Source organism: Doryrhamphus excisus, linkage group LG22 (assembly GCF_037039965.1).
Source record: "Doryrhamphus excisus strain RoL-2023G ecotype Guam linkage group LG22, RoL_Dexc_Guam_v1.1, whole genome shotgun sequence".
Taxonomy (NCBI): domain Eukaryota; kingdom Metazoa; phylum Chordata; class Actinopteri; order Syngnathiformes; family Syngnathidae; genus Doryrhamphus; species Doryrhamphus excisus.
In genome coordinates, this window is record NC_136378.1 from 10,728,028 (window position 1) to 10,741,941 (window position 13,914).

Consider the following 13,914-nt stretch of genomic DNA (forward strand, 5'->3'; position numbering starts at 1 on the left):
GTCAGTAAAAGTATTCGACTCCTTAAAATACCAAAATGCATTTACCAACATGAAAACCAGAAACCCAAACCCGCGCCTTACGTGATTGTGACGTCAGTCAGTGCTTGACACTCATTGGTCACATGCCCGGAAATGAGTCAATGACGTAAATTTGAAATTTCAGCGCTGAAAATCTGCTGTGTGTTGTCATTACGAGCCGTGCTGCGGCATTTTGGAAGTGAGTCGAAAATCATCAAGTTCGCAAAGGAGGTTAGACATGTCGTTCTCAAGAGCGCCTTTGAAAAGGTTCAACGAATCCGTTGGTAAGTAAAACCAGCAGCTCACTACTTCTTCAAGGCTAACTAGCTGTTAGGCATACAGCGGAACACAGCATTTGTATTTAGGTCGTTTGATTGTGAAGTTGTTAATGCTAATCTTGTGAAATAAAGACAAAATGCAACTGGTCGTGACATTCAACTTTCAACTCAAGGTTGCGCCCCTCCACCGGGCATCTACGACATCAGATCCGAGGAACCCAAGGGAGCAGCGTCCTTTGACAAGTCTGATCGCTTCAAAAAGTCCAAGGCGGGTTGGTAAACCTAACCGATGTATTATTGAAACGAGCTAATGAAACTGTGTATAACATGTTTATTTTCCTGCTCTGTGTGTTCAGTGAATTCACTATCACCCTCCAGAATTGCACTGATGTCTCCTGTTAGAAGGACACTCTCAGTTGATGGACTAGTAAGTTGGCATTAGAATAATGCCAATAGAATAATGGAATAATAGAATAATGGAAGCGCATCATCTTCTTGATCATGTATCCTACAGGTAGAAGGATCAAGTGCAAAGAAAGACAAGAATGCCATGACTTTGGAACGGAAACAACAACGACTACTGGAGAAAGAGGTTCGCTTTATTCACAGAAATAAAAACTATGCAATACTATGAAAACAAATGGAAAAGAACTATATTCAGCTTTAGTTCTAGTTTAGCATGTGTTGTAAATATGTTGTTGATTTTCCATTTTCCAGATCCGCTCCTTGGTTCAGCAGCGAGGGGAGCAGGATCGACGCTTGCAATCCTTGGAGGAGGACTTGAAAAAGGTGGAAGCCAAGCTATTGGCTGCAGTCAGGGAGAAGACGGGACTCACTGCCAACATCACCACCCTTGAGAGACAGAAAGCTGAGCTCAAGAAAGTCAACGACTTCTTAAAAAACAAGGTCTTCTCAGCCTCGATGTTCTGTTTTAGTTGGAGTGGATTATTTTATTTTTTTTCTTTACAACATTGCTTATTCGTGCTGCTTTGACCGTGTTATTGTTCATATTTTCTCCCAGGTTTCAGCTGACACAACAAAAAAGAGGATCAATTCGCTTACAATGGAGCTGATGGAGGCCAGGAACAATTTGGACAGCAAAAATGAGGTGTGGCCATCCAGCAACCTTTCTTTTCCTGAACACAGCAACATTTTCCCAGGCACATATGATAATGTGTATGTTTTTGCAGGAGCTAAGTGTTCTGCAGCTCACCAGTGAAGGCCGTGTCAAGGTGTTGGAAACAAATCTCAAAACCAACAAAGATACTCTCCAGGCTTTAAAAGACAGAAATAAAGACTTGGGTACGTATTAAAGGAAAACTGCACTTTTTTTAATGTTTGCACCAAACTACATGTCCTTATTTTTAACGGTGTTACACCCAACACTGGTCATAACTGACCAGATTCATTTGTGTGACGTGTTACTCAATATTGCTTTTCACAGAGGAGATCCATCATGTGACGAAAACCCAAAATGAGGAGTTGGAACAGGAGAATACCAGATTACATGGTGAGTTAACCCATATAGTTGGCTGCAAGACAGACCTTTGAAGCCCCCCCACACTCGCCAGACATTGTATTGCATATGCTTATGCTAAAATTTTTCCCTTGACGGAAAGAATTGTATTTGTATTTATTCCTTCTGCATGTGTACAAATTTCACTGCAAAACGTGTTACTGTGGTGTGTGTTTTAATGTTTGGATTTTAATTTTAGATATATTAGAATCAGCCCAGAAGTTTAATTTTGTCAAAAAAAAACCCAAACATTTGACCATAGCATGTAAATCAACTGTTTGTTGTTTTCCAGCTGAGATACGGGAGCTAAAAGAAGAAGTCCGTGTTATACAAGGATATCTAGACACATCCAATGATCAAATCCAGGTAGGCTGAAAACATTGAAAAGTTGCACATTGATTCAGTCAAAGGTTGACTTGGGGACAAAAATGTGTTAGGATCTCCGCTTAAAGCTTCAAGATACAACTCAGCAGGCCTTGCAACTTCAGAACATTGAGTAAGTAAATGTGTAATAGCTCTCTGTTACTAAATTAAGAGTGAGATTTCAACAAAAGATGACGCATATTAGTTGCATGTTCTCCACAGGCACCTACAGCAGGAGTTAGAGCAGTGCAGCAGGAAGCTTGAAAGCGCTGAACTTCTACTGCGAGAAAAAGAGGAGGAGGCGTTGAAATATCAGCGCAATCTGCAGGCCTCCAGGGAGTCTTTGTTGGAAGCTGAGAGCAAGTTGGAGAGCCAGGAGTTGTCTTCACAAAAGTTGGTAAGTGACATGGAGTTGCAGTTGATGTTCTCCATCCGTGAGGTCCAGCAGGACTCTCAAACAGTAATTTGTTTGCAGGATGCTGAGATTGCTCGGCTACGGGTGGTGCTTAGGAGGACAGAGAGTGAGCTGGATGAGCGAGTGGAGCATCTTGAACAGAGGTGTCTGATTTCTGCAGAGGAAATAAGTATGCACACCCAACTATAAAAAATGCAAATTATAACAATAACCAAACAGAAACATTAGTCTTTAATTTGTTTGTTGTTTTTGTTTTGTTTTTTAGGTAGAACTCAGGAGGAGGGCTTTCGGAGAGTCGAGGAGTTAAAGACAGAGCTCTACTTGTTGAAGGAGACGGACAGAGAGGAGAAAAGCAGACAGATTCGATTACACAGTGAGCATGCCTCACTCACTGAGGAACTGGCAAAAGAAAGGGTCATTATCTTATTTACTCATAAGGCATGACCTCTTTAGCTCTTGTTTTTCTTGTTTTTTTGCTCATTTCTTTTCTATTTTAACTCATCAGGCGCTGGTGGACTCTCTGTCTGAGCTGCTGGAGCATGAAAGGCAGGAGTCAGAGGAGCACCGGAGTAAGTTGAAGGAGGAGTTGGAGGAGGTTCTGGGAGAGCTTGCTCTCATGGAGGAACAGGAGCAGAGGCGAGCTGATGCTATGGACCAGAGTCAGGAGGCCCTCCAGAAGCTACAGGAGCAAAATACTGAGCTGGAGAGACAACTGAGTGACACTAGAGAACTTTTAGACCGGTGAGCTACCAAAAAATGCATCTTCTTAGGATATGTCATCTGCATTTGCAAAACACAACATTTGGTATTTCACACTTAGCCATTGAGTACAAGTTGAGTGAAAAATCTTTAAAAAAAAATTTGAGAGCATACCTGGACTCGCCAAATCAACCATGGTGCTCAGCAAAATTGGGTTTGCTAAAGAATGTAAACACCATTAATACTCAAAAAAAATCTTGCTCAACATGGGTTTAAATTCCTTGAACGCAGCATATTTAACATTCGCTGCCAGCGCTTCCAGCTGAGCAGCACATCTGTTACACAGGATAAATAACAACATTAGTGTCTCCCTGTCTGGCCCATCCTTTCTAAGTCCTAATCTCCTAAATGAAGACAAATGCTCTGCAAATATTCTTAACACCGTGTAGCTGTACACACCCTACACAGAAAAATGATCTGGAATGGAATGAAATTTTTGATGATGGCATTACTATACCTAAATAAAAGGGCATGTTCTCATCCCGTTAAATTATTAATTCATGAGCTATGACCAGCTCTCTTACACACGTCCGTCATCCAATACTTATATTTTTGTTGGTGTATATGACTTTATGCTCATCCATTTATAAATCAATGAAATACTTCAGAAGGGAAATCCCAGAACATTGTTGTACTACTATACAGTGTTCCCTCGTTAAGTCAAGGGTTTTATTGCATTATAGTGGGGCTTGTGAGGGTCCATTTTCAAATTAATTTTCAATTTGGTTTCTTGCCCTAGGAATGGCTGTAATGGTATAACTCTTAAGAGTCTACAATAAATGTAGAAGGTGTTCGGGCATGCTATTTCTATAACATTAGGCCATTATTGAAGCAATGTGGCTTTTCATTAACCCTAAAAAATAAACTTGTATTCTACTGATTTATGGTGCTTTACTTTATAGGAATATCACTTCACTTAAGATATGAGAGATTGTGTTGTTTTTAACTCTAAAATGTGTAATAATTTATTGCCTTTTCCAAAACATCTAAATATTCAAATTAACAAATGTAAAATGTCCAGTCAGAAAACCATCCCATATTCTTCAGGTTTCACCTTCCATCCAAGCAGCCTTCATCAGCTCATGATCCGAGATGGTACAGTTCTAGTCAGGCAGCCAGGACAGTCCATTTGTGATCAAGTCAATGCAATGACCTAGATGAATGAGAATGTTCACAGGTACACTGATATACTCCTCAGTAACTAAAACTGTCATTCTAGTAAGAACAGTGACGTGTCATCTTTGAAAGAGGAGCATTCAGTCGCCATGACAAATCTCCAAGAGGTGCACACAAACTTACTGAACAATTTGGGAGCACAGGCTACAGAACTGGAAAGGTTGGTTAAGATAAGATGTAAGATATGCCTTTATTCGTCCCTCAGTGGGGAAATTTGCAAAGTTGCGGAATTGTTATAATTACACTGCGTTGTTTTGAAAGTTGAAGCTTCTGTCATCCCGTGAAGGACCAAAGAGGCTCTGAGGGCCACGGAGAAGAGACACAAACAGCTGGAGGAGGAGATTGAAAACAGGACCCAACTGACAAAGCAAATTAAGGAGGAGCTAGACAATGTGATTCAGCAAAAAGATGAGGAGCTCATGAGTAAGAGGGAGGAGCTGGAGGAGCACCAGAGGAAACAGTTTGAGGAGCAGACGGCGAAAGAGGAGAATGCTCGGTAGGTCCCTAACTGGCATGACAACTTGCCCTCTACTTCTTTTTCTTTTTAAATGTCACTTTCTTCCCTTGATGTGATAGAGTTTTGCTGGAGATGCAGGCTCTCCTCACTCACAGACATGAGCAGATGCAGGCCATGGAGGCCAGCCATTCTGCACGAGTCAGTCAGTTAGAGCAGGAGCTCCAGCATCTCACGAAAGACAAGGAAGAGGTGCTGAGGCAAGTAGAAGAACAAACAAGCCAGGAAGTGGCTGAGCTCCGTCATGGGAAGGAAATAGCCCAGAAACAGCTTGAGGAGGTCCACCAGGAAAAGGTGGACTTAAAGGAACAGCTACTACAAGAAAAGGAAGAGAAAGTTAAATATCAGGCAGCGCTTCAGGCGGCATGTGCAGCACGGGAGGCTGAAACTAAAGAGCACCAACAGCTCAGGTCAGGGGTGCTTAGATTACAAACTGAGCTGGAGAAAATGGACGAGGAAAGAAGGCTGCTTGTTTCTCAAGTCGAACTTTCCAACCAATCAGAGCTGGCACTTAAACATCACATGGAGACTGCGGAGAAAGACCGAAATCATCTTCAGGCTTGCTTGGATGAACTTCAGCTCAAAGATGTAAACCTTGAAGCTCAATTAGCCCTCATGGAAGAGAAAATGGAGACTCTGCTGTGTGAAGTGGACCACCATCACCAAGACCAACACGCTCTGCAGCAGCAGGTTAAGGAGCTGACTGAGGAAAAGGTCACACTGCAGTGGGAGATACACCAACAGGGACAGGAGCTCCAAAGACAAATAGCTGAAGCCCAGGAGAACAGGTGAGCAACTTTTTATTTGAATTCATGCATTCATTTTATTTCTTTACACTTTGTCAACAGTTCTTTACTTCCCATCAAGCTCCTCAACTTCCGAGACAGAACGCTGGAGGACCCAGTATGAGGAGCTGTTTGCTAAAGTAAAACCTTTCCAGGTCAGTCCTTCTCGACCAGTTAAAATAAATAAAGATATTTACTAATAATATGATGTCTTGTATAAGACATCAAAAATATAAGACATCTAAAATCTTGTATAAGTGACATACTGGATCAACAATGGATGAACTGAATTGTCAGCTGCAATTATGAAACCAGTCCAATTTTATTCTGAGTGTATTCTCTGCAATGACCCAGCTTGTACGTATGTTGGCATATTTACGCAAGCATATGTTTGCTTGAGACACTACTATGTGGCCAAATATTAAATGTCTTTTGATTTAATAATACAAAAAAAAACTTGTTTTGTGGCACCTACAGGAGCAGTTGAATTCCTTTGCAGCGGAGCGCAATGCACTCCTCAATGAAAATGGCGCAAACCAGGAGGAGCTGAACAGGCTGGCAGATGCCTACGCACGTCTGCTGGGTCACCAGAACCAGAAGCAGAAGATTAAACATGTGATGAAGCTCAAAGATGAGAACATGAACCTGAAACAGGTAATGCAGTACAGCTGGGCATCAGTGATCATGAACAGAGTGGACAGAGATTGCTATACTATAATTTCTTCTGGGTGAAGTTATTTTCGATGCATTTCAATAGGCGTGCAATAATAATCCATAGTAATAGTAATACTGTATTCCATAGTAATACAGTATACTGATAATTATCGGGCCAATATGAGTTATATGAGTAAACTATTTGCAGGTAGGGTAAAACAACAAAGCAGGTCAGAGCATAGTTTCAAACTGTTTGGAAGGTTATTGCATTCAATTAAATTTTATCTATTCTATTCAACTTGATACAGACTCCCATATTCAAATCATTCAGATTGTATTACTATAATTGATTGTATGGGGTGTCATTGTATTGGGTATAATAATACAATATAATATAATAATTTAAGAATAAGAATTGAGAACACTAAAAATAGCTGTGGTATCTAAAACATGCGATTAGTGTTGTTGGAAGCAACTATGATTTTGTACAACTTGGGAGGAAATTCAACTGTGGTTGTATGACCTTTTTTAATCATATTTATGGAAAAATATAAGGTGCTTGTTCTAGTATGTCATTGACAGGCAGGGTATGATGCCACCCATGCCTGTCAGACAAGATAGGTCATCATTGAACATGTCCTGGAAACCATCTTTTGAACAAAACGAGAAGCTTGACAAGTTGCCGTTTGGTGTCACAGCATGTCCCCTCCCGCAATTTCCCTCTTGTGTTTTTAATGTCTGCGCGCAGGAGGTGTTGAAGCTTCGCTCCCAGGTGAGCCGTCAGAAGAGTGATCTGGATAAGCTCAAGTCAAAGCTCCCTGGCGGTTGTGAGCGCAGGTTTGATCCCAGCAAAGCGTTCCAACACAATAAGGAGAACAGGCACACTGAGATGGTGGCGCCTCTGAGAGAAGGTGAGCAGCCAGTGTCTTGTCGTCACAGTCAAACGTCACTTTCACAAAGACTAAATGATGAAATGAACAACAGAAGAGTGAATTTATTGTAAATCTTTTTTTAAAATGTGTTTCCCTTGTAGAAAACCGCACATTGGAGAGATTATAATAGACAGGAACCGCAGTCTCTGGATATAAACTTTTGTTTCATTCTTTTTAATTAATGCTTTTTGTCTCAAGAGCGAAATAGTGGTGTCAGAAATGTGTCTGAAAATCAACAACAAATACCAATAGAGACATGTCACATTTGGGTGCAAATGTTTCTATCTGTAAATAAAGCAGTCTTTTAACATTCCAGTAAACGTGGCTGAGATTGGACATTTGTTGTTGAAATCTTACTGGCTATTTCTGTTGCAAGCCAGCAGAGAGCACTGTAGGATTGCAGTCATAGGTCGAAACGATGGCAGCAGTATTAGAAAGCCATGCTTCTGCAGCTTTATCCTTAATAGACAAAAAGTACAAAGTCACATCTTTGCAGAGAGGAGCCTTAGGTTATGGGTCATGAAGCTTTTATTTGCTGTAGTAGTTTAAACATAGCCAGCAAGTATACAACCAAATATGGACGTCCAAGCCCTTTTTCCTTACAAGTTGTGAGAAGGTTTGGGTGTGTGATGTCTTCAGGTCAGTCACAGTAGCCCTCCAGGTGGTAAATGCTGCATGGCTTATGGCAGCACTGCTCCACGATGCCTCTCTTCACCTTGGGCTCATCGCTGCCAGTAAACTTTCTCCAGAGCCGCTCTTCTTGTCTGGCTTTTTTAGACAGGAACCCTTAGAAGTAAAGAAAGATTCCAAAGCCGAGTTAAGTCCCGCCTGCTGTGTGAACCTCAAAGTCTCTCATATGAGCATTTAGACTCATCACACTTTAATGGAAGCCTAATGGCTAGGTAATCTGATCGCCTCAATCCATTTAGTCTCGTTAGGCCTTATTTCAGGAGGGGATATGGTGGCGATCCAATAGCTTCTATCATAGCTTCGACATCTAAACTAAACATCACAAGATTGTTTGAGGTCCAAACAATGTTTGTTTTGTGAATAAGTTAATGAGGAGTTTCGCTGGCCCCAGCGTTGACATACAGAGAGAGGCTTTGCACACTAATGAATCATAGGAAAAAAAAGTCATTCAGCAAAGTTTTCAGCGTGTTAACTTTGTTGCTTGAACTGAAGCTGAACTTTTAACATAGTGCTTCAGACTGCAGACACAAAGTCACCATGAGGATTATACAGTTCACCCCAATTCACACTTTGTCCAAGCTGCAAAAAAAAAAAAAAAAAAAAAACTGAAAAAAAAAAAGACTGATATGGCCTTACTAAGCAAGTGTTCCAGATCCCGCTTGTGGAGTCGTTTAGGACTATGGAAGAAGCCCCTCTCTCCACATACGAAGTACAGGGCATCTACCAGATGGGAGCCACACAGGTGCTGGGTAGGGGCAGGGGCTACCCATGGAGCATGGAGCACCAGCAGTACCAGGATGGAAACCACCCATGGTACCCTAGCCATAGGCAGGAGACCTGATGAAGAAAGCACTAATAATGAATGCTGCAAGATGATTGCCATCAAGCTCCTCTATTAGATGCTCTCTGTACTTCCATACAACTGCTCACCAGGAAGCACTGTGCGTTCTGACACCCACGGGAGAAAGCACAATGGAAGAAAAAGTTGGTGTCGCCAGAGTAACTACACTGTAACATCCATTGCTCTTCTCAACGGTATGTTGTCATTTATTCGTTTTTGTCTTTTCCCTCTGCATGTTTCTGACCTTTTGTCTGGAGTCTTTACATGCTCACTTGAAATTGATACACAAAATGATCACATAATGAGATGCTACCGACCATTTTAAGAACATATACGTCTGCTCTCACCAGAACAAGCCTGTCTCAGAAAAAGTACAAAACCAACTGAAAGTGTCTTATCCTGAAGACATGGCTCACTGTCAGCCCCATTCAACAACCTTGACCTTCTCCTTCCTGTTTAAAAACATCACAAGCATACGAGACTTAATGTCAAAACACGATCCATAAAAACTTGTACATGTGTTCGTCTCAAGCAGGCTGGATTACTGCCACGCTGTTTTCACAGTCTGTCGAAGAAACCACCACCAAAATGCTGATCCGGAATGCTGCTGATGCCAGGCTCGTAACAGGTCTGTAAAAAAGACTCAGCATAAAACTTCAGTTCCAGCAGGCTGTTACTTTCTCCCAGGATCATACTGAAAGTGGTTTCGCTCAGCTGTGAATCAACGGGCAAGTAAGGTCCAATATGCTTAAAAGATCTCCTATCCCGGTATGAACCTTGTAGACAGGTCAACTGGTTCAGGATTACTGGTTCTAAATGTGGTCAAACTGCCAGGTGACATGAAAGAATAATAGTAACCTTTTGACCACTCTTATCTAGCTTGATATTGTCTGTATTATTTGTTTACTCCTCAGCATATATTGATTTATTACATACATTATAGTCCAGTGTGTATGCCACCTCTCACCCAAACTCAGCTGGAGTAGGCTCCAGCATATCCCTGTGACCCCAATGAGGATTAAGCGGCATAAAAAAACTTTTGTGAAATTTCATATGACTTCAAAATGATTATTTTTTTGTTTTTAAATAAATATTTGCAAGGTCCCTGGAAGGAATCGTCACAGAAAATTAAATACAACAAAAAATATTTTTTTCATGTATGTTAGTTTACAATGACGTTAAGCAAACTCAATTTCAAAGGATATATTTATTATTTTACCGATTTATTCCCCACCACAGCTCTGAAACATAGCCATCGTGAAAACGTTACCTACTTAAGACCAAATCGCCTTCAAATTTATATAGTATTAATCTGAGTCTCCGTCTTCATAATCAGGAAATGAATTGGATTTCAGATTACTTTGGCTTTAGCGTTAAGCTTTCTCAACACTTGCAGCATCCATAATAAATCAAGAAATGCAAATGCATTCCAAAACTGATAATTGTAGATTCTGTTGGAGTATCCTCTAGGTCATCCCCCACCTTGCTGCCTTGCTGATCTTTCCACGGGTACAGAATTGTTATTAGTGTCATTAATTAAATCACATTCGTGATGAATATTCTGGGTTAGAAGTTCAGCTTCTGTTTCAAGGTGAAAACATATTTAGCAGTCATTTGGAAACTGCATAGAGCCTTTGTGGGGATCTTATAATGTACTGCAGATTATTGGCTTGAAAATGAATCATTTTAACAGTGATCTTTAACAATTCACCAGCGCCAGGCATTACGACATTGGCAGCCAGAGCTATCTGGTCCGCTACTCCTCTATCCCTGCTGGCTAAATGCCAGGCCCTTGGCACAGCAGACCAGCTGAATAATAGAACTGCCTGTTCTGCTCTTTACTTTCATCGTCATTATAATACTTGTGCATTTTCAAAGTTAACATTGAGGAATACAGAAAAACATGCTTACCTGTGTTGGAGGCCTGGGTGCAGCACGGCAGTTAGTAAGTTGCAAAGGAAAGAGGAGCAGGGCTATTGGGTTATAAAGGTACAGAGAACATCTCTACTTAGCCACATTTCCAATATATAACTCCTCACATGCACCTGTCCTTTGTCACCCTCGATGGGGAAACTCCAAAGTCCTCCTATTAACACCCTGACCTGTACAGTATGCTGATCTGTTCTTCAGCGGCACTAAGTCATTTACTTTGTATGGTATTACAGCGGAGTTCAGATAAAGTTGAGAAGGTAGACCTCTAGAATAGTACGCAAGTCACCCCCCCCCCCCCCCCACCTTGCTGTGTGATGGCCTGCCTGGCACAGTCCACTCAGGATGACGGACAAACACCATATGTCACGTTCTGATCACCTTGGGTAGTAGATTAAAGGATTTCCAGGCTTGGTAGTGACCACTAGTGGTAAAGCTGTACTTCAGCCGTATGTGTAAGAACACTCAATATGGTATGTGTGTGTGGGTATATACACGCCTGATCAAAATTGTAAGACCGGTTTCTTACATTTTGCACTATTGGATCTTAAGGTGCTTCTAAGTAGAGCTTCAAATGCAAGCAAGCTGTTCATCAGCGACTTAAAAGTTTAATACCACAGCCATTAAAAGCCAAAAATGTAAATTCAATGTCATTATGTATTCATACTGTTATGATCTCTTGAGGGCAAAGGCAAAAAAAGCTTTCCCTCTTTGAAAGCGTGCATGAGCTGGAAGGTGCTTGTCACTGCCGTCCTTCTATAAAGAGGAAAAGCCAACATTTTTTGACAGCAGCACCAGCTTGAGCAACTATTTAGCAACAAGCAAAATGCATTAAAGATGTTTTATGCTGTACTGACATTGCGTACCACATGACAAAAAATTACGAACAACAGTGGCTGCAAGTAAGGCACACACCTTAAGGCAAATATCCATTCACACTCACATTCACATTTAATTTAGGTCTCCATTAACCTAACATGCATGTTTTTGGACTGTCAGAGGAAACTAGAATACCTGGAGAAGACCCATGATGCCAAGGGCACTGCCCCTCTTTCTCATGCTGAGTCATGCTGAGTTGCTAGACCCTATGAATAACAGAGCATACACCCAACAAAGCAGAAAAAGTATACAAATATAGTTTATAAACAGAGTTTGTGGAAGTCTATCGGGCAACCAAGACATTTTTACAGCCTTCCATTCTACATTTATTGGCATTAAAATCTGACCGCAGTCACCTCTTTGCAGCTAAAACAGCTTCTACTCTTCTGGGAAGACTTTCTACAAGATTGCATTTAAAAGACTGTGAGAGGGAGAATTTTTGTCCATTCATCCCAAAGAGCAAACTCAGCCAAGCATGCCTTTATGGACCTTGCTTTGTGCACTGGGGCACAGCCATGCAGGAGCAGAAAAGGACCTTCCATCTCCAGACTTCTCTAAAATGTCTTAGGATAAGCCAAGCCCATAGCACCCATATTGTCTTCAGAAACTGTCCAATAGCACAGTGTTTACTTGAGTTCATTCTAATATAAGGATTTGTAGAAACATTAAACTATCCTTGAATAAAAGTACTTTATTGCACAGGAGTCATCTCTTGTCATGTGCAGCAGCTGTTTTCTTTAATTTCAGAGTGCCTTTCTGAGGTTAGGCCAGATTTAGACGAGAGGTCACATGCAATATAATTTTATTACGAGGACTGACTCAGTCATCAGCTAAACCGCTGCGTTCAATCACTTACCACCATGTTTTAATTTAAGCATTTCCACCTGATGTGCTAGTAATATGGCTGATAAAACAGCTGCATTTGAATTTGATACCATACAGTGGCAATAAAAGAATGGCAGTATCAATAATGAACTGTCAATGAAATATACAATAATTATTTTTTATGTTCTCATTACTTTGAAGTATTGTAGTATGTAAAACCCATAACCAAATACTGTTATTGTTATGGAGGATGAACTTTAAAGGAAAACTGCACTTTTTTGGAATTTTGCCCACCATCCACAATCCTTATGTGAAAGTAGTTGCTTCCCATTACATGCATTGTTAGTTGCCTCGTGTTAGCTGTTTTTCTCTCTGTAGAAGGAACAGAAAATGGAAAGACCTGTGTTCATGTCATATAAGGATTGTGTATGATGAGAAAATATTTTTTTCAATACATTCTGCAGCCACACAGAAGTGGAACATGCCATTATTTTAATCCCCCTTCTGTCCCAGGGTGCATTCATAAACTTCTGTGAAATAACATCATTTTTGAGGAAACCTTGAGGAAAGTTTTCAGGCTACAAGTCCTGATCAAAGTTTTTTGAAGTAATTAAAGCAGTTTAATCGTTTGGAACCCCAGGGGTCCAGCAGAACTGCAAGTAAATGTACAGTATTTAAAAAGTTTTTGACTTCAGCTATGTTAGTTAAAGTGAATCACATCTCAACAAACCTTCAGAGGATGGAAGAATATTCTGTATTAATTTTTCAATATTTTTTACTACTGTTAGAGCATATAATGACATATATCATGTGCTGTGAGAAAATTCACAACAAGCCTAACCCTTTGGAAATTGCAGGATGTCATTACTCAATGTCATTTTTCCAAGAATGCTAAAATCATCACACAGTAACTTAATACTCAAAAGGTAGGTAGCAAATGCACAAGACAAATAACGATACAAGTATAAAGTAATCAACAGCTACTTTAACTTCCACTCATAATGTATTACTCCAGAGCAGTTCATTGACCAGAGGGAGCTTGTTGAAATTAAAAATTTCATTTTCAATTTTTTTTTTATTCATGCTAATATATTAATAATTACAATCAAAGTAATTTATAAACAGCTTGTATGTAATTACCATGTAAATGCATGATGCAAGACACACTCTTGTTAATTTCAATTTTAATGTGTACCAGGTAGGAATTCAGTACAAAAAGTTACTTTCAGGACAGAAACTCAAAAAGTACCCTTCGGTGCAGATGAAGCCACAGCAGATAAAGATATTACATCGTTCAGGGACTTCCAGGGTTCCTTACCTCCGTGTTTAGCTTGAGGAAA

The 13,914-nt window shown here is 40.5% G+C and overlaps 2 protein-coding genes across 5 annotated transcripts; one reads left to right on the forward strand and one right to left on the reverse strand.

Moving 5' to 3' along the window:
* The first annotated feature begins 158 nt into the window (after positions 1 to 158).
* hmmr (hyaluronan-mediated motility receptor (RHAMM)) lies at positions 159 to 7,730 on the forward strand. 4 transcript variants are annotated; one of them, XM_058063606.2, is made up of 21 exons: positions 159 to 302; positions 470 to 568; positions 653 to 723; positions 811 to 888; positions 1,014 to 1,202; positions 1,318 to 1,404; positions 1,487 to 1,598; positions 1,741 to 1,806; positions 2,105 to 2,178; positions 2,250 to 2,308; positions 2,398 to 2,572; positions 2,651 to 2,759; positions 2,856 to 3,004; positions 3,096 to 3,331; positions 4,569 to 4,685; positions 4,812 to 5,021; positions 5,102 to 5,827; positions 5,907 to 5,979; positions 6,302 to 6,478; positions 7,227 to 7,389; positions 7,512 to 7,730. In XM_058063606.2, exons 1-21 carry the CDS (start codon positions 257 to 259, stop codon positions 7,535 to 7,537), a joined length of 3,042 nt encoding a protein of 1,013 aa, XP_057919589.2. In that variant the 5' UTR covers positions 159 to 256; the 3' UTR covers positions 7,538 to 7,730. The 4 variants fall into 4 exon arrangements, with proteins under 4 accessions (XP_057919589.2, XP_057919588.2, XP_057919590.2 ...); XM_058063605.2 differs by having other exon boundaries at positions 2,398 to 2,759; XM_058063607.2 differs by lacking the exon at positions 4,569 to 4,685 and having other exon boundaries at positions 2,398 to 2,759.
* Positions 7,573 to 11,108, reverse strand: LOC131110467 (insulin-like). The gene is made up of 3 exons (XM_058063636.2): positions 10,853 to 11,108; positions 8,737 to 8,937; positions 7,573 to 8,196 (listed from the first exon to the last, which is right to left on the reverse strand). Exons 2-3 carry the CDS (start codon positions 8,924 to 8,926, stop codon positions 8,051 to 8,053), a joined length of 336 nt encoding a protein of 111 aa, XP_057919619.2. The 5' UTR covers positions 8,927 to 8,937; positions 10,853 to 11,108; the 3' UTR covers positions 7,573 to 8,050.
* Positions 11,109 to 13,914: the final 2,806 nt, after the last annotated feature.

What these genes read in the sequence shown, in the direction of transcription:
- hmmr (XM_058063605.2), top strand. Translation starts at nt 257, where the DNA reads ATGTCGTTCTCAAGAGCGCCTTTGAAAAGGTTCAACGAATCCGTTG. An exon ending in CTTCAAAAAGTCCAAGGCGG is followed by an intron (nt 569 to 652) that starts GTTGGTAAACCT and finishes CTGTGTGTTCAG; the next exon opens with TGAATTCACTATCACCCTCC. An exon ending in CAGGCTACAGAACTGGAAAG is followed by an intron (nt 4,686 to 4,811) that starts GTTGGTTAAGAT and finishes CATCCCGTGAAG; the next exon opens with GACCAAAGAGGCTCTGAGGG.
- LOC131110467 (XM_058063636.2), bottom strand. Translation starts at nt 8,926, where the DNA reads ATGGCTAGGGTACCATGGGTGGTTTCCATCCTGGTACTGCTGGTGCTC. An exon ending in GGATCTGGAACACTTGCTTA is followed by an intron (nt 8,197 to 8,736) that starts GTAAGGCCATAT and finishes TTTACTTCTAAG; the next exon opens with GGTTCCTGTCTAAAAAAGCC.